Source organism: Zeugodacus cucurbitae, chromosome 2 (genome assembly GCF_028554725.1).
Source record: "Zeugodacus cucurbitae isolate PBARC_wt_2022May chromosome 2, idZeuCucr1.2, whole genome shotgun sequence".
In the NCBI taxonomy this organism is placed as follows: Eukaryota; Metazoa; Arthropoda; class Insecta; order Diptera; family Tephritidae; genus Zeugodacus; species Zeugodacus cucurbitae.
In genome coordinates this window covers 77,292,608-77,320,601 of record NC_071667.1, presented here as the reverse complement: position 1 = coordinate 77,320,601, position 27,994 = coordinate 77,292,608, and the positions used below count along the sequence as shown (strand labels likewise).

At 34.4% G+C, this 27,994-nt stretch overlaps 2 protein-coding genes across 2 annotated transcripts; one reads left to right on the top strand and one right to left on the bottom strand.

The window, feature by feature from the left end:
* The first annotated feature begins 137 nt into the window (after positions 1–137).
* On the top strand, positions 138–27,981 carry LOC105211385 (neuropeptide SIFamide receptor). Its single transcript, XM_011182782.3, has 7 exons — positions 138–844; positions 4,272–5,265; positions 19,763–19,862; positions 25,770–26,218; positions 26,283–26,457; positions 26,520–27,082; positions 27,665–27,981. Exons 2-7 carry the CDS (start codon positions 4,287–4,289, stop codon positions 27,874–27,876), a joined length of 2,478 nt encoding a protein of 825 aa, XP_011181084.2. The 5' UTR covers positions 138–844; positions 4,272–4,286; the 3' UTR covers positions 27,877–27,981.
* On the bottom strand, positions 22,710–23,806 carry LOC105211276 (uncharacterized). Its single transcript, XM_011182620.3, has 3 exons — positions 23,647–23,806; positions 23,469–23,581; positions 22,710–23,131 (listed from the first exon to the last, which is right to left on the bottom strand). Exons 1-3 carry the CDS (start codon positions 23,656–23,658, stop codon positions 22,984–22,986), a joined length of 273 nt encoding a protein of 90 aa, XP_011180922.1. The 5' UTR covers positions 23,659–23,806; the 3' UTR covers positions 22,710–22,983.
* Positions 27,982–27,994: the final 13 nt, after the last annotated feature.

The window sequence follows — 27,994 nt, the reverse complement described above, 5'->3', positions numbered from 1 at the left end:
ACCTACATTCACAACTCAACGCCAAACAACAAACATCAACAAATATGGGACAGCAAGAGAGTGTGAAGTGTGGAGAGCCAAACAGCACGACGAAGACTTGAGAGAAGCAGCAGCAACAGCAACAACAACAACAACACTGAGTGAGCCAAAAATAACGGTAAATGGGGAGTAGCAGCGTTGAAAGAGTAGCACAGTGATGTTGGTGTTGTTTTTGGTTGTGTGTTTGCTGCTGTTGTTCTTGTGTGGGCCATGGGCGGCTCGTAAAGTTTCGTATTGGCAACAAACGAAGTGGATCGCTAAAAGCGAAACTGTGCCACACAGAGTACACTTGTTGTTGTATCTATTTGTACGTGTATGTATATATCCTGCTAAATGTATTCAGACACACATACATACATATATGTATGTGTATATGTATTTAGCCAACGAAATATGTTGGCACACAAAGTTTGACAACAGTATGGCTTTGAACACGAAACCGTTAACAACACGACAGTGCGCCTAACAGAATTTAAGAAAGACAAAAAGCCAACACACACATTTGAGAAACCAAAAACAAAAACACACACGCATAAGTAAAAGTCAAAACAGGCGAATGAACTAACTCGCGAGTAACACAATAATAAATAAAACAGAAAAACAGGAGTTTCGAGTGAAGGAAATAGTTCAAACGTACATATGCAAAGTGACAAGCACAATTTCTCAAAATTGTAACAATTTACCGTTTTTCAGCGTGTGTGTGTGTGTACTTAACTGTCAGTGTATATGTGTTTGAAGGCAACGCGACGACGAGTCCTCAGTGTTGAACTCCACGCTACTCCAGTTTCGAGCTGTGCAGTTCACGGTAAAGCACAAATAAACCAGTTGATGATTTTGAATTTGTAACGGTTTGGTGTGTTGTTTGGTGTGTTGGGTATGAAACGCTTATGCTTATGCTAAGCTAATTAAGCTTAGCTGCTGTGTGGCTTAAGTGTGCGTGTGGCTTAAGAAGCAATCAGTGAATTCTGAAGAATTCCGCATTTGTCATTGTTGTTGTTATTGTGCTACATTGTTTGGATGTCAATTTCGCGTTAAAATTGTGGCATTAGTGGTGTAGACGCATAAAAGCGAGGATATGGTAAAATGCTTTTTGGAAAGCAAAAAAAAAAAAATAAAAAAAATTCTGAAAAGGTCTCGGAGCTCCTCACTAAATGTTATGCATATTTATTTGAGCTTATTTAAGCTTTTTAGGACTTTTGATTTTTATTTATTTTTTTTTTATTTATTTTCTTTAATATTGTTTTTCATATTAATGGTTCTATGCCTCCTTTTTGTTGTTTTTGTTATATTTTTGCCTTCTTCATGCACTTAATTACGGTAATAACAACAATTTTAAAGCGTTTTATTGCGATCCATTAACCGAGCAAAAGTGTTTATTATGCGTACATATTTATTTGCGTATGTGTTTGTATGCATGTAAGTGTACGCTAGCGTATTATTAAATATTTTCAAAGTTATGCGACAATGGTGCCATGACCCTTTTTATTTGAAATGCTTCATTTGCTTACTTTTTCTGCATTTATACACATCTAAATATATGTAGGTATGTATGTATATATGTATATAATGGTATATAATACACTAAGGCATCACAATTGTAGTCCTGTCATTCGGTACCATTTGTGCCATTTCATTTTATTACACTTGGACTCTGTCAATAGGAGTATATTTGTGTGTGTGTTGTTGTTGCTGTTGTTGTTATGCGTATATGAAGTTTGTCTCCAGACAACTAGTAAAAAAACTTGTGTGACAACAGCAACGATGAACGGCGACGGCGGCGTTATACTTGTCGTTAAGAGAATAGAAAGAAATTAAAGCATAATGGCAAAAAAGGCTCAACAAATAAACTAAAATACAAATATACACACACATATATACATACATACATATATATATATATTCACATATGTGATGACATAAATTGAATGTTATAAATTTAGTCAAGAAGTTAGTAGCAACAGCAGCAGCAGCAGCACTATTTAGTAAGCGCATCTGCCCACTCTTCCACCAAGGAAGCTGCCACATATTGCCTCGCCGCAGCACGCAGCACCACGCATTCAAACGTAACGTTTGTCCGTACGCACTTAGTGTGCCAGAGATAAATATCCAAGTCATATATTGTCGCCTTGTTGTCTGCTGCTACTGAACTTTTTATCGCTCCATCGGCTATCGTAAACTGTTTGCTGTTTGTTGTTGTTTGAAGCAGCCTATCTGTGTGTGTGTGTCTTTTACTGTATATCTTGCTTTTGGCCATTTTGTGTGTGTGGCAAGGTTGGGTTTGTCAAGCTGGCTACTTAACGTTAACAATTACAAGCGCACTTTTCGGGGCAAATTCGTAAATGTATTTGTTGTAAGCCTTAAGCATACACAAACACAAATAGCTAGCAATCTAGTTGAACGGTGTATTTGGCAGTGTTGATAGCTTTGTGGCTAGAATAGCACTTAAGTAAGCGGATAATTTCGACACTGATTGCGGATTGTGTTTCATTGCTGTAATTGATTTTAATGCTGGTGGATATAATAAAATACAAAAAATACAAAAATACAAATATACACACATTACTACACAGCTGCAACTGCCATTGCATTAGTGCATAGCAGTATTTCACATATACATATACATACATACAAGTAATTTCATAAACACACCTCCACGACAGAACACCTACTACACGGCCAATGGCGGCCGCAACCTTGTGAAAATGTGAAATTTTCGAGTTGCAACCTTCAGAACAAAACCGAAATTGGTTTTCAAGCCCTTTTGCCTGTTACAAATTTTTTCATGAGCAAACACACACATACAAACAAACACGCATTTGTACATATGTATGTATATTAGTATGAGCATTTGTTTGTGTAATCTCGCTGTAAAATTAGGCGATGCCATTTTACTTGCTTATACCGTATGTTGCACTGCAAACAACAACAACTATGATTACACACACATACACATATTGGTGCATATGATATATAGCTTCATATATGTATATGTTAGTATGTATGTGTGTGTTCATCTGGACGGTGGCCTTAACGTGAATATCTGCACAAGGTCCTCGGCCATAAAGTACTATAGCAGTGGACCTTGAGTTGTTTTACAGGCGGGTAAGGTTGTGCAATCAGTTCGGCTAGGCGGTAAATGCATTTCAATAACAACAACAACAATAATAAAAAAAATCGTTTCACATCTTGGTAGCTTGCGATTATTAAATAAATATGAATTTTGATTAAAATAAAATTAGTTAGAGATTTAATAAAAAAAAAAATACAAAAATTGTCAACTAATCGACAAGAATAAAAATAATACGCTTAAGTATCACAGGCGCGAAAAATTATTAATTTTTGAAGATTTATGAATAGGTTATTAGTAACCCATTTAAATTGCTGTTTTTATTGGAAATATTTTTTTTGTGATTTATCCACATATTCGGCTTTTGTTTCAAAAAATAAATAACAAAATAAAAAATTTTTATTTCTGACTGAGAAATAAACCAATTTAAAAAAAATATTTTTTTTTCTACTGATTGATCAAAGAAAGTTTCCACAAATCTTCGAACCGGGTCTAAAACCGAATTTAATAAAAACTTCTTTTGGTACAACTGTAGTGTCTTATCGCGTTTTTTTCTGTGAAATCTTTAAATTGTTGGCAATCTTTTTCCTTATAATGAACCATTTAAGTTTTGAAACATTTTAAATGAGGATCAGACCCACGACTATATTGTGAGTTAGACAATGTTTTTGCAAAATAGATTTTGAGGTCCAAATTATGTTCTATCTTCATATATCGAAGTGCAGTAGCCAAACAACGAATTTGACTATGGTTTTTGGCTTAAGCGATCTATGCCAGTAGTGATTTCAACAAGGAGTTCTGGAGAACCCCTTACACTTTAAGGGACGTGATTCCAATAATAAAATCCTGAGACCAAGAATCACATCAGAACAATTTAAATCAAAATACCGAGAATAGAACTGTACACCAACAGTTTAAATATTAAAATTTATTAGCACTTTATAATTGAAGGGTCAATTATAACAAAATTATATAGTCTTTTGACGATAAATAGTGGAAAGTTTTGTAAAAAGGCTTTTCACTAACTATAATTAGTTATTTGAGATTTAAATTAGTTTATTGTAAGTTTATAAAGAAAAATATACCACGTATTCAAATGTTATTTAACTTGACCAATCCATTTAATTTCCAAAAACAAATTAATTTATTTCCTTCCCGCCCGCAGATCAGCAGCCCAACTATGGTGGCATCGGCCGATCCACAAAACATATTGAAAAAACTACAAAAGTACAAACATTTAAATGGCACGAATTTGTTGAAACCACTACGCAATAGAACACCGATCTCCACATCGAAATATGACAGCAACAGCAATCACAAAGCAACAATCGGTGCGAGTACACAACTCGCACACGAGTTTAATAATATTGAGCCCACTGCAACACCGAATGCGGCCAACTTAGTCGAGCAACGTGTTAATATCACAAATAATTTTATAGATTTACTACTAAATCCCGAATATGTGGAACAATTCACCGAAATGAATAACGATCTATTGCGCGCCTCAAATGAAACGGTGTCCAATGACTTAGAAATGTCGGTATCCAACCTCAATGCAAATCAAATCATCATGTCACCTGCCGCGCTCACCAACCTCTACACACAAAACGACACCTTCTCACAACAGCAGGGACCGCCAAGCAATCTCGTGGTGGATACACTATTGGGTTCAGTTATGACGACCGCAACGGCCACGGTGACCGGTTCCTCGAATGCGTTTCGTACTGAAGACCTGCTGCTCGATCGCATGCCAACGGATGCGCAGAGTGGTGCTACGCTAACGAGCTTATATGCCAATTTGTTGGCAGATATATCACCATCCTCCACTTTCAGCGCCGCCGCCATCGAAACAATGTCAACGGAAACAGTGTTGCTGCCGACTGCCGTCGACAATGATACGGTCTATTGGGAACATGGCGCGGCTGCTGACTTCGATGTGCTCTACCGCCACTCGTTGGCGATGACGATTGTCTATTGCTTCGCCTACATTCTTGTCTTTCTGGTCGGTTTGGTGGGCAACAGCTTTGTGATTGCCGTTGTATTGCGGGCGCCACGTATGCGTACGGTCACCAATTATTTTATTGTCAACTTGGCGATTGCTGATATATTGGTGATTGTGTTTTGTCTGCCCGCCACGTTGATGAGCAACATATTTGTGCGTGAGTATTGCATTTTTCTCTTATATTCTGCTTGCAATTATATTTTTTTAGTTTTCATTATTAGGACTCAAAAGATTTATTTATCATATCTGTTGAAAAATATTATTCAAATAGAGGATAAGTGTTTTGATGTATCTATCAGACTATAGATCTGATAAAAATTTGAAAATTACTTTCCTCTCTTTTTAATGACCATTTGAAACTCTTGAATCTCGTATGAGCTGTTAGGGAGTTTTAAACTATTCTTCATATATTTGAATGTTTAGGAATGAACAGTACTTTATAATTTACCGATTATTAATTTATTTGAGGAAGGTGGCAACTCTGTTTTAAAAATTTAAAGCTCAAAAAAGTTTAAAGTTGTCTCTAATACATTTTAGTTGATATTTCCTATTTACCGATTATTTATTCTTAATTTATATATTATTATTTTTTGCAATAGGTGGCAACTCTTAAAAATTAAAAGCTATAAGAATTATAAAGGTGTCTCTAATACATTTCAGTTGATCCTTTTAATTTAACGATTAATAATTTTTTTTAGATAGGTGGCAACTCTGTTTTTAAAATTAAAAGCTCTAAAAATTATAATTATGTCTCTAATACATTTTAGTCGATCTAATACATGGTTTTTGATAGCATTTTATGTGAAATATATATTTCGATTAAGTTTACATTTTTTTAAAATTCCACTTCCACTTTGGGAACTCTGTTTATAGAGATTTTGGATCTAAATATTTCGTTATTATTACACAAATTATGCGCATAATTTCTGATTTGACCCACAAAACATTAACCTTCTAAACTAGAAAAAAAAGTTACTCATACGCCATGTTGAGTATAGACGTATTACTTTGTTAAACTGATCTTATTTAAGAAATTGAGTAGTAAATGCAGCTAAATGCTGTTTATAAAGATGAAGAAAGAGTGATTTAAGCGCTTTTTAGATCCGAACACAAAGTCCTTGGGCAGCACTTTAATCAATCAATCATATGTTGGTTTCAAAGAAGACTTCGATGAGTCTTAATGAGTCCACTTTTTATATAAATTTCACCACAGATATCATTTTAAGATATTTAATTTGCACAATACTACAAATATATGTCCTTAAATAGCTAACCAAAACTTTCCAAAGCTCTGCCTACGCGCTAAAGACCTTAAACAAGCTCACCGCCACAAGATTGTACAAATATTTGCTTACACTTAAACGAATACAAATAATAGAACTTGATTTTCGCCAGTCATAGCGCCGAAACTTTGTACACACAGCTTAATATAAACGAAAACAAAAACAAACAAGCTATCAGAGTCAAAGACAGATTTGCGGTTTCATGATTGAACATAAGCAATAAAAAAGTGATTGATTCGATTTGCTACCGAAAATGCATAAAAAACTACTGAAGATAATAATAATGAGCTATAATGACTTTTGCAGATTCTACACGATACGGTTAGTTAATGGAAAAGTTTTTCGGTTATGTGTAAAAAATGGACAAAATATATTTGTATATGCTTGTCTATCATATCAACAAATTAAGTTTAGATAATCCCAACATAACATTTAATGCTTTATTTTTCTTGCGAAAATCGAAAAGTGGCGCATTAAAGTACGAGTGTAGGCTAAGTGATTACATACATACTTAAATTTATATGTATAAATATTTTCAACAGTATTCACAAAAACTTGATATCCATACCATGTCCTTCAACATTAACGCCAGCCCATCTCATAAATAAGGCTTACATATCATTGCCTCTGTTCTAAAGGAATTAAGACAATGTTGGTTAGCAAATCCATACTCACACTCATACACATGCATAAATACTCGTAGGCACTCATATACGTAAAAGTATTACGTACTCTTAATAAGATTATCGTCATGCAAACAGTTGAATTGCACACATGTGTGCTTATTTAAGCATTAAAATTAAGTACTTATGTCTTTGCATATTTTTCAATTTTACGTTTCATTACACACATATTCGGCGTAGCACTTCAAAGCGCCATTATTTATTTTGTTGTTTTGATGCGTGATGCGAATTCCTTTTTGAAACCAAAAATGTGAGTAATCTTTAAGCACACATGCACGTAGGCGTGGATTCTTGGTATTATTTGTACACATATACATATACATATGTTTGGCATACTTATTCATAACCCGTTAGGTAATTCTAAAGCATCGAACTTGTCCGTTATCAGTGATTGTGGCACCACAACTGGTTCGTTTACATGTTCCTATTTGAAAATTATTATAATGAAACTTGAAATCAATTTAGCAACATAAATATGTTCCTTAACCGAATAACTCAAGTGTCACTTTGTTTTGAATAAAGACTTTCTACATTCGTACGACTATGATACCAATTGTTATGTTATGTATTTCACGGAATTTCTGTCTATTATTCTATTATATTATTCTTGAAATTAAATTATTCGTCTCTTTTCTTAAGTATTGCTCAGTCTCTTTTAAACCATTATAAACAGGCACTCATACGCCATGTTGAGTATAGTCGGATTACATTATTAAACTGTTCTTATTTAAGAAATTTAGTAGTAAATGTAGCTAAATGCTGTTTCATCTTTATTCGTAAGCGATTTCGAAGATGTCAAATATCAGAAATCTAAAACTCTATTAAGCGTTTCGGTAAAGACGTTGTAAGAAGATTTCCTCTCTAAGATGTTATAATTTGAATTTGTTCTTTATCATTATGATTATTGAAAATTCATATGTACAGTTTCATTTTCACAGTCAGAGCTCAGAAAGTATAATAGATTTGTTCACATAACGGTTGCTTGTAACTCCTAAAACTAAAAACCCCCAGATTAAGGATGAAGATGGTTCAGAAGGGTTGCTTTCAGATTGATATACAAATTTTTAAATGGGCGCGGTCCACTTAAAAACTCAGAAACTACTCAACCAATTTCAACATAATTTGATTTCCTTGACATTATAATGTTACGGATTGGAAATAGTCAACATGCCTAAAATGAGCACCTCATTGCTTGTGGCTAGTTTTTATTACCGAAAATAACGGTAAAGAAATTCGGAGGAGCTCTTTTCCTTGTAATAGTGTGCCTCTGTACCAATATCAATACTTCCTCTAGCCCCCATATATGTATTTGATAAACGCATTCTCAAATTTCCTAACTTCATAGCGTATATATCGGTTAATATGTGAGATATCTGAGCAAAATAAAGTGAATATATATAATCTTGGATATGTGTAGCTTGGTGAAATTAGTGAAATCAGTCCAGGAATTACCCCAGCCCTCATATACCATTTATGATGATTTTCGTCATTCTAGTGGTCTTTATGCCGAATATATAGGTCAAATTGTGTGTTGTTTTAATAAAATTGAATAATTAAATTACGAGAGTATAAAATGTTCGGTTACACCTTTCTTTACTTGTTAGCTATTATATAAAAAATATATAAAATGTGTATACATTCTATAAAAACTCTGATTTTCTCTGCTGGGTTGTTGTGAGTCTTTATCTGGGTATATTCTTTTTATGTACATATACATATAAGCTTAGTAACTGAGCTGTCGCCACAAATTGCGGGTTAGTCAATGATGGCGTGGCATTTGCCTAGACCGATTTTAAAATAAAGACGCTAATACACAAACGCACACATTTAAGCACGAAGAATATTTTATGTCATTGATAGAGCTGTAATGTGTGCTGAAATGGAGTTTTGCATATACTGATTTCGTAATTTCGCTTTTTTGTTGCCACAAAGCTTTGCTTGTTATTGAATTTCAAAGGCGGCTCAACGCTAATGGGCTTCGTTTTCTTTGTCTTCTAACGTTTTCAATAGTGATTATAATGGTAAATATATACCGCTAGTAGGTGTGTATGTGCGCTTCTTTGTAACGCACATAACACTTAGTGTATTCAGTATCATAAATGCCAGCGTACCTTGGTTTTGTCTGATACGGCACAGCACACTTACACACACACCCCTTTGCTTAGCCAGACAGCGACTGTATTGGTCTGCATGTCCGTATAGGTTTACTGTTTGTTGTGGTAAGCAATACTAACGAAGCAAAAACAAAAACAAAAACAAAACAGCAACAGAAGAGGCAGAGCACCGTCCAAAGGATCATCGACACAGTACTGACTTAATTTCATATGTACCACTATATATGTACAACAACAACACACACACACATACATACAAGAGCGAAAGTTTATTTGTTCTACACTACGCTTTATTTGCTCTTTGAAAAAAGTTGTCGGGGTCTGTACGCAAACACACGCATACATCCGAGTACCGAGTAACATTGTATATCCACTCATTCATGTACCGTTTCGTAGTGCAGAAATTTGTGGCAATCTGTGTCTGAGTCTAATTTTTGTGGGTCAATTCGGTGAGCAGAATATATTCAACACTTTACCGAGTTCAAGTGTCGGCGCTATGTACATTTATGCCACCTATGAGTGTATGTATGTATGTGTGTGCAGAATGGTGGGTATATGGATGAATGAAGGTGTGGTGAGTAGTATAACCGTTGGTGGACACTGTTGGGTCGATAGTTTTCAGGTGATGAGAAATAAGATTCCATTTGCTCGCATATGTTTGTGTGTGTGTGTGTGTGTCATTCTGTTCTGAGTATGTTGTGGCAGGGCAGCAGTCGGCCGAAGGCTACGACGCAGACGTTGTGTGATTTGCATGCACCATGGGTGGTGTTTGCTTAAATGAGGCACAATCAGCTTGGGTCAAGTGTGTGTATGTATCATATGCAGACGCCTTATTTGTGTGCTTAATAGATTTTAACAACAATTTCATCAAATGTTTATTGCCCTCTTTGCCATTTTAAGTAAATCATTTGCATGGGAATTGCTGTGCGATGTATTCCATATAGAAAGGAGCATATGTTTATTCTGCTCTATTAAATAAATAAAAGCTTACAAATTAATAATAAAAACCAGCGTGACGCCCTCAGACAAACAAATCGCAGAATAATGGAATTTCCTACATACAAATTTGCTGCGATTTGATTTCTCATTGTTAACACTGTTACTTTTTAAAGAAAATACAATTATCCGATGCGTTTTATAAGAATACGAACTCTTTTAAAATGTGGTCTTTTTTAAATCAATTATTTTTGAGTTTTAAAATTGCAGTCGATTTTTGTATTCATCTTATCACTTCATTCTAAATTTTAGAATAGAACGCTTACTATTATCTAAATAGTATTATTTTTGAATTTTAAAACTCGAATTGCAATCTATATCTGTGACAGTGTTACCACTTAATATCAATTTATTATAAATTATACATTTTTATTTTCTCTGTATGCAGTAATCAGAGATGATTCTAAATAGCAAAACTGTCAGATATTTTTTACATTTTTTAATAAAATTTATTTTCTTTTTATATAAAACTCATAACAAATATTTTAGAAATTTAATCGAAGCATGTTGCGAAATATATTTTTTAACGAAACTTAAAATTTTTAAATTTTAAATTTAATTTTATTAAAAAAATATTTCTGTGCATGGTTGCCAACATAATTTAAATAGTTATAAAAAATAATTTTTAAAATTGCTTCAAACCCCAAATTGAAATAACTAATTATTAATTTGCTTGATATTGATAAGAACTTTTAATTTCGCAGTAAAAAATATGAATGAAAATTCAACTTTCAATATTGAAGTATTAAAAATGAGTATCACAAGTGTGACATTTACTTTCAAATTTTTCCCATAATCTCGAAAATTGAAAAGCATAAAGAATTTTTTTAAAATAATATACTTGGAACTATTACCTTTTTCATTTTTCTATGGCAAAATTTGTCCTAGTTTCCCTTGACGTCCTCGTTATAGATCAAAATAAATAGTCGAATTGTTTTTTTAGCTCATTAATATGATTATATTATTTTCGGGGGGTTCAGAGTGGTATTTTTGCTTTGTTTTTTAATATACACAGTCATATAATTTATTTAAACAATTCAGCATATCAAAGATACATATTTAAATAGTATTTTGTGAAGTTTTTATTTAAAAATTCCGAAAACTAGCCCTTGATGTCTAAAAAATTATTTTGCCGTGGTGCATCAAAAATCAAAAAGTCAAACATATTTCGATAGTACATAGATAAATCTCATTATTGGACAAAGAGAAAATAAAAATTTTTAATTTAAAAATTTTGAACATTTTTTTGTAAAATTTCACAATGTATTGACTTGAAAAATTTATTCATATTTCAATGACTAGATAATGATATTTCAAAGGTGTGTGCAAAATTTGTATAAAATCTTTGAGAACTTAAAATATTAAATTTGGAGATAAACGCGTTTAAAGTTTTCAACTGAAAGGTCGGAACTTCCGAAGGGTCTGTCGCTTAGAATTTGAAATTTTTGGAGAATATGATTATCAACCATTTGTACCATTTAATAAGATTTTTATACTCTCGCAACAAAAGTTGCTAAAGAGAGTATTATAGTTTTGTTCACATAACGGTTGTTTGTAAGTCATAAAACTTAACGAGTTAGATTTGGGTTTATTTATATCAAAATGATCAGGGTGACGAGACGAGTCAAAATCCGAATGTCTATCTGTCCGTCCGTCCGTCTGTCCGTGCAACGGATAACTTGAGTAAAAATTGAGATATCTTAATGAAACTTGGAACACGTATTCCTTGGCACTTGGTTGCTTTCGAAAATGGGCAAAATCGGTCCACTGCCACGCCCACAAAATGGTGGAAACCGAAAACATATACAGTGTCATAACTAAGCCATAAATAAAGTTATGAAAATGAAATTTGGAACATAGGATCCCATTAGGGATGGGCACATTTGGATGTATTTTTTTTTGGAAAAGTGGGCGTGACCCCGCCCTCAAATAGTTTTTTTTGTATATAACTCGCAAACCAATAAAGCTATATAAACCAAACTTTCTGCAGTCGTTTCTTTTAGCCGTTTCCTTATACAGTCCGAAAATGAAAGAAATGTGATAATAACCACGCCCACCTCCCATACAAAGATTGGGTTGAAAATGACTAAAAGTGGGTTAATTCACTAACGAGAAACGTCAGAAACACTAAATTTTACAGAAGAAATAGCAGAAGGAAGCTGCACTCAGATTTTATTACAAAATGAAGAATGGGCGTGGCATTTCCCACTTATGGGTCAAAAACCATATCTCAGGAACTACTCGACCGATTTCAATGAAATTCGGTATATAATACTTTCTTGACACCCTGATGACACATGGATGAAATCGGTTCATAACCACGACAACTTCCCATATAACTCAATTTTGAATTCCATCTGATTCCTTCACTTTATAATGTATACATTAGGAACCAATAAAGATAACGGAATAAAACTTTACACAACAGTACATATCATCTCTGGCTTCACTTGAGAAAAAAATGTCGAAAACGGACTATAACTTTTCAAGGCCCCTGTTATCGAACATGTTGAACTCCGCGCCTAAGCTAATTTAATGTAATTCAGAGGAAATTGTTTTCTTCCAATAGTGTGTCTCTGTTCCAAAAATTATTAAAATCGGGTCACAACATCTCCTAGCTCCCATATACATAATTATAGGTTTTTCAAAAATACGGTGGGCTTTAATCTGCATATATGTATTGATTAATATGTGAGATATCTTAGCGAAATTAAGTGAGTGTATAGTCTTGGATATAGTGCACCTTGCTAGTGAAAATGAATGAAATCGGTTCAGGAATTTCCTCAGTTCTCATACACTATATAGGACGATTTTCGTTATTCTATTAAACTTTGTGCCGAATTTATAGGTAAATTTGGGTGTTATCTTAATAAAATTTCTTCAATAAATTGCGAGAGTATAAAATGTTCGGTTGCACCCGAACTTAGCCTTTCCTTACTTGTTTTTATAAAAATTTGATCATTGTCGATAAACCCAAGGCCAAATTTTAAATTTTTAAACTTATAAGTTTTACTTTATTTGTAAAACTGTATAGGTTAAGGGTGAGAAAGTGGAATGTAAATGATTTCCACAATTAAGAATTTTTTAATTGTGGGAAAAAAATTAACAACACAAAATCGATCTGTTAACAGTGTGGAATGTTGTTGTGAAACCTAAAGTAAACTCATCTATTGAGTTGCTAAGTTTAAACAATTGAAAAATACTTGAAAAAGTAAAGTTCAATTAAAAAAAACAAATAAATGTTTTTGGACAACACCTTTTCTTTTACATACAGATATTTATGTATATATATTATTAAAATTTTTAATACTAAAAACAGTCACACCCCTAATTTGTAGTTCTAAAAATATGTCAGCGAATTATAAATAAGAAATCAATGCTCTACTTTTTAGTTCAGTTACAAATTGATATACATATAAACAATTTATATAATAGCAATATGCCGTTACATGCTGATTGCGGCTCAAAAACGTTTAAAAAATCATGAAAACAAGGGAGTTTCACAGCCCACAATACCAGTTAACAACTGAGCGTTTATTTAGTCCCCCTCACTTCCCACCGACACTCCTTTAGCCAGACACTGACATGAGTTTGACAGCCCACAAATGTAAAATAAATGTTAAAACGCCAACAACAAACATAAGTACAAATGTATGCATTTAGGAGTGTAGTACATGCATATAAATGCGTATAAAAATTGCATAGAAAAAACTCGCATAACAATGACGAGCAGACTTGTACTCAGACGCGACAGCCGTTTTGTTGATAGCTGATGACTGACTATTATTTTATGGTGGCGTTGATGGTTAATGTGCGGAGGTCAAATGCACTGCAGGCAGTTGTTGATAGGAGCCGGTTTGACATCGAAGGTCTTATATGGTACGTGTAACGGCAAAAGTGATAGGAACTTACTTTGCTTCAGCCGCGGCGGTGCTTTTGGTATATATAAAAGCAATATATACAAGTATGTACATATATACATGAGTGTGTGTGAAGGCGCGCGTTGAAAGTGGGTTGGCATTTACGAGCATTGAAAGCAATGAAAATCTACGCGAATGATAGCGTGCTCAATGAGAAATGAAATTAAGAAAGCGGGGGAAGGGCGTCAATAAAACACTTACGCCGGGTAGCTTACCCTACAGCTATGGGAGGGTGGTGTGAAACAATGTTGCACCTCCAACAACTACAGCAACCAACAGCCAAGCGCAATCAGGTGTTTGGGGCTGCGGAAGCCCACACTCGGCCCACACACACACATACAATTGAAGCGCCTCCAACTTGCTGTTCATGGACATCGGCAGCTGTCTGCAGAAGAGCCTCTTGGAATGCGCCACTCAAACAACAAAATCACTATCAGCACGTACAAGTGTGTGTGGTAAACAGCAGCAGCAGCAGCAGCAAGAAGGAAGGCATGTGCTTCGGCAATGTACTCGTAGGTGGTGCCGATATTTATGGTAGTTATATGTAGGTAGGTATATGCAACGGCATAACAGACGCAGTGGCGGGCAGGTGAAAGGTTATATATTGGTGTATCCAAGGCTATTTGCGGCTGGTTAAATTGACCTAAATATTTTGCTCAATGACCTAATCGTCAGGGTTATTCGCATTGCAACTTGTCGTATTGTCGATGCAACCCGGCAGTGCAATAACAATAACAATAACAATAACAATCACTTGCATGTTTATGTCAACATTGACAAGCAACGTCGGCGATTTTATAGTCTCATTGCACACAGACAAACAGATGTATGTGCATGCACAGTTGTAGCCATATGGAAATGTGTCAGTTCTTAAAACAGAAATTTCAGTTGCATGGATGGATGACTTAATATGCATATGTATATTAGTGTATTTCTTTTATCGTTTATAATGCTAATATATGCAGTTATAATAAGTTAAAATGTAAAAAAAAATGTTGGGTGTGTGTCTTTGCTATATTAGAGTTAGCAATAATTTTTTATACTCTCGCAACAAATGTTGCTAAAGAGAGTATTACACCCAAAACTAAACGAGTTAGATATAGGGTTATATATACCAAAGTGATCAGGGTGAAGAGTGGAGTTCAAATCCGAATGTCTGTCTGTCCGTCCGTCCGTCCGTCTGTGCAAGCTGTAACTTGAGTAAAAATTAAGATATCTTGATGAAACTTGGCACACTTATTTCTTGGCACCATAGGAAAGTTGCTTTCGAAAATGAGCAAAATCGGACCACTACCACGCCCACAAAATGGCGAAAACCGAAAACACATAAAGTGCCATAACTAAGCCATAAATAAAGCTATGGAAATAAAATTTGGTATGAAGGATCGCACTATGAAGGGGCATATTTGGATTAATTTTTTTTTATTAAGTTTTTTGTACATATCTCGCAAACCAATAGAGCTATATAAACCAAACTTTCTGCAGTCGTTTTTTTTAGCCACTTCCTAATGCAGTCCAAAAATGAAAGAAATCGGATCATAACCACGCCCACCTCCCATACAAATGTTAGGTTGAAAATTACTAAAATTAGGTTAACTCGCTAAGGAAAAACGTCAGAAACACTAAATTTCACGTAAGCAATGGCAGATAGAAGCTGCACTCAGATTTTCTTACAAAATGGAAAATGGGCGTGGCGTCGCCCACTTATGGGTCAAAAACCAAATCTCAGGAACTACTCGACCGATTTCAATGAAACTTGATTTCTAATAGTTTCCTTACATCCCAATGATATGTTGTGAAAATAGGCCAAATCGCTTCACAACCGCGCCTACTAATCCAACGAGGTGTTAACCGCACCTCGAGGGACTCGGTGCTTCTAACCTAATATTATGGTTTCCAACTTGCAATGGACTTTATACAATATATATGACGTATATGTAGGTCAAATTGTGTATTATATAATATAAATAAAGTTAAATAAATAAATTGCGAGAGTATAAAATGTTCGGTTACACCCGAACTTAGCCCTTCCTTACTTGTTTAAATTTATTTTTAATAATTGAGGGCAATTATTATTGAAAATTTCATGCAGTGGTGTTGACTAACTATGGAAAAATGGCTAATTTAATCATTTTCTTTCTATATGAAAGAGAGAAAATGGATAAATCGGAAAACTTTTATAAAAAAAGTCATAATTAGCGCTTGTGTGAACCAAAACCTGGGAAGTGGCTTAATTTTTCTACTGGTACCGGACTGGGATAATATCTATATATGGATATTTTTGCAACTAGAGAAATATACTATCGTTTAGTCTATTGAACCTAATAAAAGTTATTAATGCATATATTAAACCAATAATTTTTTTTCGTTAAAGAAAATATTTAAATAAAGTTTCAAGGTTAAAAATTTGTGTTCAAAAAATAACGGGAATTTTAAAAATTCAAATTTTAAGGGTTTGTAGTGTCCAATTGTCAAAATATAGTTTATATTATTGATATACATGGACCTGAAGTACGATAAAATTTTCAGCTATATTTATTGCTTACTTTGTCAGTAGCAGCTGTAAAGGTTAAACGCGTTTTTATGAACTTGGCGATTTTCGTTTTTTTAAATTTCACACTAAGTTGCTTTTCCGATGAATTCTTGGCCACAAACAATACTGGAACGATGGCCCAGACATAACTCATGATGTGACTTTTTCCTATTTTCAAAAATAAGGAGAATCTTGAAGTCATTTTAGAATGATACGAGAAATCATAGAACCAAAGTATATCCCCAAAATCGTGTTTGAGAAGTGTTTCACCGATTGGAAGCGCTGGAATAAGTGCATGATATCAAATCGGGACTATTTTGAAGGCGGCCGCATTAATTCAGGCGAATGAATAAATAACGAAAATTCCCGTTATTTTTTGAACACACCTCGTAAGGTTAAATGTTGAATACGTCTTCAAGGAATATAAGAATTATAAATTTGAATTGAAACACCATAAAAACGTGTGCTAAAATCGAATAACAATCAAACGAAATTGTGCAATAATGAGATCTCCAACATACGTTGACTTCATATTCCCACTAAATGAAGCTCTCACTTGCAGGATACACTTCACGTAATACATTATCGATAAAAAACGTAACAAATATGTTGCTAATAAATTTATATTTACTTTATATTGAAAGTTATGAACAAATTTAGTGATATAACATTGATTGCAACATATCTATGTATGTATACCTATAGATACATATGTATGTATCTCTACATCCATATTGTGATATACATATGTTATACATACAAACATTTGAGTGGGAAGCACGTGTGTTCAAATGTTTATGAGGCAAATTTTCGGTTTCCGTTATAAAAATGTGCGTATGACAAGGTTTACTTAAGTGAGCAATAGGGAAAGTCAATTAGAGTGTTTATTGTATATCTCGTAAAAATAAAAGCAAATATCTTCCACATTGCGTTGCGTTAAATGTCCGTAAGCATTTTTATGCTTAATAACTTTTGTCAGCGGCAATTATCACGTACTCACTGTTGGTGGAAACCACGAAAATCATACAAAGTGGCATTTATGGTGCTGACTTTTGGTTTTTACTGTATTTAATAAAAATTAATTGTTAACGGAGATGTTTGTCTTTAGCTGAGAAATATGCTCAGGGGTTAATTGGTTAATTTACCTCTATATTATTTTTCATATTGCTTTAAGTGATGTGGGAGATTATCATTTGCAGCAGAAATTTTGAAAATGTGAAAATGTGAAATATTTTTTTTATTGAAATTAAATTAAAAGAAATTAAATTTTAACTGTAAAATTAATTAATGAAAGACCAAAAACTATTTGGAAGTATACTATTTAAGAATTGCGCCGAAAGCTATGCAAGTTTAAAAAATATTGCCTACATTTTGGCGCAGATGCAATAAAATTTTAACACATAAACAAACAATAATTAATGTGGCTTGTATGCCATTAATCGCTGAGTTAAAAAAAAAATATAAACAATAAACAATTAAAACTAAAGAATATCGAAAAATATTCCCTGCATTTTGGCGCCGAGGTAATTAAATTTCAATACAGGAGCACTAAATAATTTAGTGTGAATTTAAGAAATCAATTACAAATAAACTCCTAACAATTCTTATAAGCGTGCATTTAAAAGTGGTCGCATTCGATACCACACACTTAAGACCAATATTTATGTTAGCAAATAACTTTTATCTGTCTTGTTATCTCTTTAGCACACGTGCCTTTTATTACCACCAAAAAGCATTAATTTAAATGCTGGTCAAATTATATTAGCACCACATACTCGTATATCACCATTTTTGCAATAGGTGTTACTTTGGGTGCCGTATTTCAGCGTCCCTAAGGACACATATTAACCTTAGGTGTAATTAAGTGTGTGAAGAATAATGTGATTTTCCCTTTTACACAGAGCACTCGTTAACTCACTTTGGTGGTAATGACATTTTATACAACTGTACATATTGGAAAACTTATAACCAATACAGGTGTATACAAACACACATATGCTTATATTTATATTTACACGGCTCATCAATGCCATTGCAATAGCATCTCTCGTCCTTCACGGCGTATACGCAACATTTGTTGAATGACATTTTGAAGCAGGCTTGAGAAAACACACTTTGTGTATATAAGTAGATAATAAACACATACATGTGTATATTGGGTATAATGGGTAGATAAATATACTCAACGCATCTACATAAGTAGGTGCAAAGTCAAGAGCACTTCATCTATTTTTCTGCTGATAAGGCATTTACGTGCGCGAGATGAATGCTTGATGCATATACGCAACTCATAAGTACATAAATACGTGTTCAAAAAATAACGGGAATAGTAAAATTTTTAATTTCCCGGGACAATTGTCAAATTGTCGGATTGTTTTTTTTTGCGGGTTTCGTTTGTTAAATTGAATTCTTGGCCAAAAAAAAATACTGTGAAAATTCCTCAACATCCATATTCGCCAGAGATGACTCCGTCTGACTTTTTCATATTTCCAAAAGTAAAGAGAACCCTACTTCCATAGCGCTACCATAAGCGCATAATAGCGAATGGTACTATTTTGAAGCCGACAACATTAATGTAGACAGATTAATAAATCTTTTTTTTTTAAACGAAAATTCCCGTTACTTTTTGAACACACAAATTATATAAATGTGGTTGTAGGTGTATTAAATATAGGTAACAAACATACATGAAAGCAAGACACATGGCTTTGGTACATCTTTAAAGCATTTGTTACATTTTAGCTAAAAATTTGAAGAGACGGTTCTATAAAAGATCAATATCCTGAGTTGAATCTTACCAAAATCCAATACTTTAACAGCACTCTCTCCTTAATTCAATAATAAAAAAACAAAAGAAACCCGCATAAATACTTAGCAGTGCGTTGATGAGTAGCATTAAAATCAAATTCGTAGCCTTAAAGCTTTTACTACAAAAAAAATATATACACACATACATACATACATACACACATACATACACACATACATACACTGTAATATATGTAATAGATATACATATATCAATATTCCTTTGTGCTAATGTTCCCATTATGTTAATTGTCTGTCTCATTGCCAGTTACTCTAATTAATTGCCTTTGTTTTAATGCTCTTTTCACTTTTTTTAGCCTGGATGCTGGGCTGGCTGATGTGCAAGACAGTGCCATACATACAGGGCGTTTCTGTGGCGGCATCCGTCTACAGCCTAATTGCCGTATCACTGGATAGGTAAGTAAAGCATTTACCCACACTTCGCACTTTTCATAATAGTCCGTAATTTAACTGATGCTTGTAACATGTAAATTAACATTGCCGCCTATCATGTCTACCCCGAGGGAAACTCAAATCAGTTGCAACAACAACAAAATATGAAATTTGTTGTAATTAAATATACAGAAACTCTAAATGCTTCTAAACCATATACAAATTGAAGATATTTATTTGCATTAGCATATATTGATTACAGAGGGCAGTATTCAGTTTCACAGTGGGGAATTGACGCTAATTAATTTCATTTGCATTGGAAATATACATATAAATGGAGATCATTAGTGTTTTCGTGAATACATTCGAATGTAGTATCGATAATTTGCTAAAATGATTATCGATATTTTTTTGCATGGAAATTTATATTAATAATTTAATTGATAAATTTTTGACAACATGTAAAATTGGCTTAAGTCAACTATGTTAATAGACACAACCAATGGATTCTTTTGATGAACAACTTCGAGACTCGACATTTTGTTTTTAAGCAGATAATATCTTGAAGAATCAATAGCTTCAAATTAACATAAGAACATGAGACATGCTATGCCGAAATTATTACTCATAAATAATGGGCGGGAAATAGAAAGATTTTTTAACCTGGAAAAATATAGAAATTGTGTATGAATATTTTGTTAATAATTTTAGAAATCTTTAATGAAAACAAACTACAATTTGACGATGTTCAGGTGGGTTTCAGTGACTAAAAAAATTGAATTTTTTTAATTTTTTTGTTATATACATATATACAATCATGTATTATTTGGAAAATATACGTATTCAAATAGTATTTTGTGAAATTTGTGTTTAAAAATTCCGAAAATTTAGCTGTTAGGACGTGTCCAAAAAAATTGTCTTGCTTGGATATCATAGTATATATCTCGCAAATGACTTGAGCTATATACTACTAAATTGGCCTAAAAAAGGTGATTTTTGGGAATTTTTATTTAAAAAAATACTTTATCAATTATTTCAAAATTTTAGGAATATATTTATACATGTTTTAAGAATATACAGTGAAATTTTTGAAGAAAAAAATTAAATATTTTTTAAGTTATAGTCGATCTCCAACGGCGCGAAAAATAGGTCCTTCACTGCTGCAGTGATTCCGGCACAAAATTCTCCTTAAACTAGATAATATTGTCTGTACAATGACCTACTATAAAAAAGAAAAACTAAAAATTGACAATATGGCGGCGTTTTAAAAATTTTACCCAAAATTTTGGTCGTTTTTGGCCTGCCAAAATTCGATTTTTTCATCAGATCAAAAATCGATAGGTACGGAGAACTATATATAGAACATGTAAAAAAAATTCGATAGTGATCGGATCATTTGTTTTTGAGTAATCACTGCAGCAAATTCGGCAATTGCTGTTTCGAGGAAAACGCGTTTAAAGATAAAATGATCGTTTTCACTGTTACCGAGTGGCTGCTCTTTAAATTGCTTTAACTCAAAAACTATTTGAGATATCGATTTGACATTTTAATATGTTATTTTTAAAGGTGTAATCTACCGAAGTATGAAACAAACAAAAAATAGATTTTTTTGAAATTTCACACTAGGTGTGCCCCTTAACTCAATAACGAAAAATAATGGAAACACCAAATTTTACAGAGAAGATGAAGAGAAAAGCTGCACTCAGATTGGTAGAAGAAATGCAAATAGGGGTGGTCAACACTTTAGTGTCAAAAGTCATATCTCAAGAACTGCTGGCCCAAACGAAATCTGGTACATAGTATTTTCTTGACATCCTGAGAATGGGTGAAAGCGGCTAACAACCACGCCTACTTCCCGTACAACACAATTTGGAACTCCATCTGATTCGATCACTTTACAATATATAAATCAAGAATCAAAGAAGATTTTGGAATAAAACTTTACACACTGCTTTGAAAAATTTAAAAATTAAAATTGAAATCAGACTATAACTTTTCAAGACCCCAGATATCGAACATAAAGACCTCAGTGTCAATGGATAATTTCTGTAACAAAGATGGGTAAAATCGGGTACATACTACCTCTACCCACCTAGTATTAGGATTTTGAAATTTGTGGAGGGCTTTATACCGTATATATCGGCTAATATGTGCAAAACCTTAGCAAGATTAATTGAACGTATAACCTTGGATATGGTATAGCTTGGTGGTAAAAATAGTTGATATCGATCCAGGAATTACCCCAGCTTCAATATACTAATGAGTTTCGTTATTCTAGTGGAATTTATGCCGAATATACGGGACGAATTGTGTCTTATATTAATCAAATTACATATGTTAATAAAGTGCGAGAGAATAATATGTTCATTTACACCGGAACTTAGCCCTTACTGACCTGTTTGGGTTGCCCTCGAACGAATATTGTAACGGTAACTGTAATTGAGGCTAAGTCAGTTTAATTTGTTGTTTTTAAAACTAAACTCTCAATAATTCAAAGATTTCCAGAAATTATTCGAAAAATTTGTTGCTTAATTAATATATTTGGTATTAACGCCTTAATATATGCTATGAACCTAACTAATTAAGATTTTTTTCAAAATATGGTGATTGAACTCATTACCTAATCCCTCATTAAAAGCAACAAAAACCAACATTTCAGAAGTTAATAGAAGACGGATGAGGCTTCAAGCAACTATTTGCACTTTTATGATTTTCGGTGAATATTTGTGCATATTCATTAAGGTTTATAGTAAGTGCTGAACTAACATGCTTCCGTTGCGCTGCTCACGTTTCCCCTACATACATACATACAGACAAACCTATTGCCTTACATGTTTGCCTTGCACATGGCGTGCTGAATGATTTTCACAATTTTATTGTTGTTTTGCTTTTGTATTTAACTAATTTCGGGGATTTCATAGTACAGAATTAAAGTAAGAATGAAGTGGAAGGTGGAGGCGGAGGCGGAGGAGAGGAGTAGGGTAGCTTGTATTCTACATTCTAACGCGCTAAGCCATTGTTGCATTCGATTAACTTGAGTAGTCCTTACGTTGATCCTCATCATCAACGTTCATGAATGGTTGCGGGGGCTGAGTGGTTGACGCTGTTGTTGTTGCGCCTGCAGCCGCATTGTCGCCGCACGGGCTCAGTGATGCACAACAACAGCCGGATGGGCATGATGGACTGGCAGTAGAGGCACAACGGGCTTTACGACCGGCACTATTGGCACCACTGGCTTGGCAATGACTGGTGTCACGACGGTCTTCACTGGCACGGGATGATGAATTACGTGACTGCAATAAAAAAGACGAGAAAGTGCTCGTACTCATAGTAAATGCGGCGACGAGTGCGTAAAACAAACAAACCAAATGAGAACAAATAGAGAATAGAATGTGCAAAAATATTTTGGATACAAAGCAATTCTTTTAGTACAGTTACAAAGAAGAGTGCAATTTTCCAGCTCAATGCACAAGCCGACTGACTAGTCAGGCCGTTGACATTGCTTGGGTTCAAATATATGATGGAAATATTTAGTAAAGATTGTCAAATAGTTATGCTTTATCGCGGATTTTTCCTCCTAAATATTAAATTTTCTACTAATTCTCATTCGGTTTAACCCGAACTACTTACGAGTGCACAGCGTGTGCGCCGGAGTGATGCACGATCGGTGCAAGTGGTACGGCAGGAGCCACCACAACTCCGGGTTCGGCGCAGGCGAAGGCGATGATGGAGAGTACAAGCACCTAATTGAAAGAGATTACATAATTATAAAGAGAAATTAAATAAAAAATGTTCACAAAATACTTACGAATTTGAACATTTTTGGTTGTGTGTGTGAGGTTAAATAGAGTAGAAACTATTTTAAAGTTGGAATAAGGTGTGTTGTTATTGCAACGGAGGGATTTATGTGACTGTTATATTTCAGTGCATTTCCAAATGCTTTTATACAATTTTGACGATTTTCGCCAGTCAACTGAATTAAATTGTAAAGTAAAACTGGACGACCGCGGTCAATGCGAGTGCTGGAAAGTACATAAGTTAACGGCGCATACGTATGCGTACGTTATAGCGGTAGTGGAGGTGACGGCGCAAGCGCTAAGCTTCTAACTAGTCTACTGTGGGCTCCAAGGAGACTGAAATGCGGCTCAATTCAATGTAACTTTTCAAAAGTTGCACTTGACAACTGTGGCAATATGTTTGAGCATATGTAAACACATGTGGCAACAGCTGGCGCCAATGGCACGCGCAGTCAGATCGCCTCTATCTCTGCCTTTATGTGCATACCACGTCGTATATACTCTCATATGTGTCTAGTCTACGAATGACTGTCCCCGAACACTCGTCCCCTTCTTCAATCGGACAATGATCGATGCAGTAGCCGCTTTAACTGGCCTGATTTTTTTTGTTTATTCACTGTTATTGATAGCTAATAAGATCAAGTTCAGTATTTTCATAAATTTTGTTGCTTTCAATGGACAGTGAGTTTATTATTTTGTCACTAGCTTAATTAGTCACATGGGTTTAGAGTTAGGTTATTGATTAGTGATACATTTATATATTAATTTTATTTACATATAAATTGAAAATATTAGAATTATCAACTTGAGGTTAGTGAAATATTTTTATTTTGGAACTAGTTTTCGGAGAAGTAAACTTCAAGAGCTGTTTTCAAAACATTTGTGAAGAGTTGTCACTAAAATAGAATAATCCGTTAGTCTATTATGGAACCATAAGGCTTGTATGTAAATTTTCGTACAACTATGTTTCTCATCGGTTTAACTTTTCAATCTACTATTGTAAATTATATTCTTTAGTATTCTAACATTACATCGCCGTCTTAAGCTCATCTTATATTATATAAGTATATAAGATTCGATCCATATATTCGACATAAAGTCGGCAATAATAACGAAAATCATTATATATAGTAAATGAGGGCTGGGGTAATTTCTGGACCGATTTCACGAGTTTGTCAATATATCTCGCATGTTAACCGATAGTACGATATAAATCCTACCGAAAATTTTAAAATCTGTATAAGAGGTATATGATGCTAGGGGAAGTGTTGGCCCGATATTATCGATTTTTTAAATTTTATTAAAAGAAACAAATCACCTCTGAATTTCTATAAAATATCTGAAAGAATTACCGATATTTTCGGTAAAAAATTATCCATTCGCACTGGTTCTTGCTTTATATACTGCAAAGTGAACTAATCAGATTGAATTCAAAATTGAGTTATATTGGAAGTAGGCGTGGTTACGAACCGATTTCGCTTACATACGAGTAATAACAAATATTTGGTTAAAGTTGGTCAAGAAGTTCCTGAAATATAATTTTTGATGCAAATGTGGTCGACGCTACGCCCATCTATTCGCCCATCATCGCCCATCAGAATCCAGCCCTCTAATGCCATTTTTTTTTATAAAAGTTAGTGCTTCTGGCGTTATTCGTTAATGAGCCTTTTTTTAGTAGTTTTTAACATAACCTTTGTATGTTGTTTGATTTCAATATAAGTAGTTTGGAATATAAGAAGATTTTGAGTATTTTTTCGAATATTTGTAAGGTTAGACAGCAATTGATTATGTTAATATTGTTTAACTAACCCATGAGCTGATATAAAACTAGTTGCCATTTAAAAGAGCAATGCAAATAATTAAAATTATTTTCCTCAAAAATAAACCATCAAATAGTGTTACCACTCAACATTTAACCCCGTTTATTAGCGCTACATAATATTTAAGTGTAAACCAGTAAACCGTTGACATCAACCGAAATGTGAGATTGAGCCATAAACGTCAATAATTTCACCCCACACTTTAATGACACCCTCTACCCACACTCAATAGCTGTTTGCTGACTTTTTAGTGCTTTTTAATTGCAATTTTATGGCCACTAAATTGCCAGCATAAATATTTTTGACATTTTCAGATTCATTGCAATCTGGTGGCCACTTAAGCAGATGACAAAGAGTCGCGCACGTTTCATGATATTCTGCATCTGGCTGATTGCCTTGAGCTCCACAATACCCTGGCTCTTGTACTTTGATCTTGTGCCGGCCGCAGAGTCCTTCCCGGCAGCGCCCAATCTCTATCTCTGCCAGGAAGTGTGGCCACCCGGTTCAAATGGCAATTTGTATTTTCTACTCGCCCACTTGGTGGCCTGCTATCTACTGCCAATGTCTTTGATAACACTGTGCTATGTGTTGATTTGGATAAAAGTGTCCACGCGCTCGATTCCCGGCGATTCGAAGGATGCACAAATGGATCGCATGCAACAGAAGTCGAAGGTCAAAGTGATCAAAATGCTTGTGGCGGTTGTTATACTCTTCGTGCTGTCTTGGTTGCCACTTTATGTGATTTTTGCCCGAATTAAATTCGGTGAGTTTGGATGGTAGTTTTTCCATAATATTTGAATATAATCCAGACTTATTATTCATTTTAGGAGGTGAACTCTCGAACGAAGAAAGCGAAGTGCTCTACAAGGTGACACCGTTCGCACAGTGGCTGGGTTCTTCCAATTCTTGTATCAACCCAATTTTATATGCATTCTTCAACAAGAAGTATAGACGTGGCTTCGCAGCTATTATACAATCTCGTTCATGCTGTGCACGTATAAGGTAGTTTCTACGACCAACTCTTTAAAATTATATGGTACTCACAACCTCACAAATCTTTACAGATATTATGACAACGTCGCCATTGCCTCGTCCACCACCAGCACACGCAAGTCCTCGCACTATCATCAAAATAGCTCACGCAAGAGTCCCAGCAGCCCCGGCTTACGCAAGACCAATGCTGTCTCCTACATTTACGAGCATCAATCACTGCGTCGCCATCATCACAACGCCATGCTGAAGCAGGATAGCAATCTGTCACAGCAAATGTTATTGAAGCAGGACTCTCATGGCTCGCGACAATTTTTAATTAAGCAAGAGAGCGCCTCTAGCGATGGCTCACGTCGCATGCTCTGCCAGCAGGATAGTAATGGTTCGAAAGTTTCACTCACCAAACAGGATTCGATAGTTTCGTATATGGATGCCAGACGCAATGGTTTGGATAAATGTCAGGACTCGTGCTCCACGCAAGACAACATGTCGATTGATTCGCGACGCGGCACGAGCTTTAAATTGGATACACCACACAATTATGGTTCGCCCAGCACCAGCGCTGCCATATTGGAATACAAGAGACAAAAGTTTGTCAAGCAAGACTCGGTGATTTCATTTGTGGATCAAAGGCCTGGTAAGTGGCTGTATTTTAAACGATTTCTATTGTTCAAATATGTTTAGAATCTTGAACCACCGGGAAAAGATTGATTTTTCAAAGATTTACATACATTTTCTCGTTAAAACCAATTTAATATATCACGCGATGTCGAAACTTCTTTATCTGGAAATAAAGGTTAGACCTTTATCTATATCTAGCGTTATTGAGTCTGGATCGATATTTTCCATATTCTATACGTGATCTACCCACGAGGCTTTCTTGTTTGCCTCTTCAGGTCCTCTGAAGTTATAGACCAAGGTGGTTTTCACTGTAGTGAAATACTACCGACGCAATTCAACATAACCCTTTTTATTTCTCAAAAATCAATGACTTGAAATCTGAAATCTTCCCTAGCTTCGAGACGGATTCTTTTAAAAACATTTTCCAATACAGTTTTCTTAAGAATCGAAATAGTTCCATGATATCAACTGAAAATATATAAACAGACCCGGTACCTATTTACTTGAGTTCTTTTTTTTGAATCTTTTAGGAGGTCGTTACTGAAATCTTTCTTACACATAATTAATGACTTTCTTAAACTTTCCTTTCCCTTAATAGAACCCCGACGCCATCAGCTAGTTAAGCAAGATTCCGTTATTTCTTTCGCCGATCAACGCCGAGGTGTACTCAACAAACAGGACTCTATAATTGCATGTCACAATCGCACGGGCGACGGCACAGGACATCATGTCTCGATATTAAAGAAAACAGAGGCTTCACTCGGCGGTGCGCTTGCATCGCCCAGACGGAATATAGACATTTTTGAGTAATTTAAAGGAATTTAGAGAAATTACAAAAAATAAAACAAATAAATAAATAAAATGCTATGAATTGCATTGCAAAGGAAATTTAGTCAACTACAATAACAACAAATTTAGTAAACAAAAT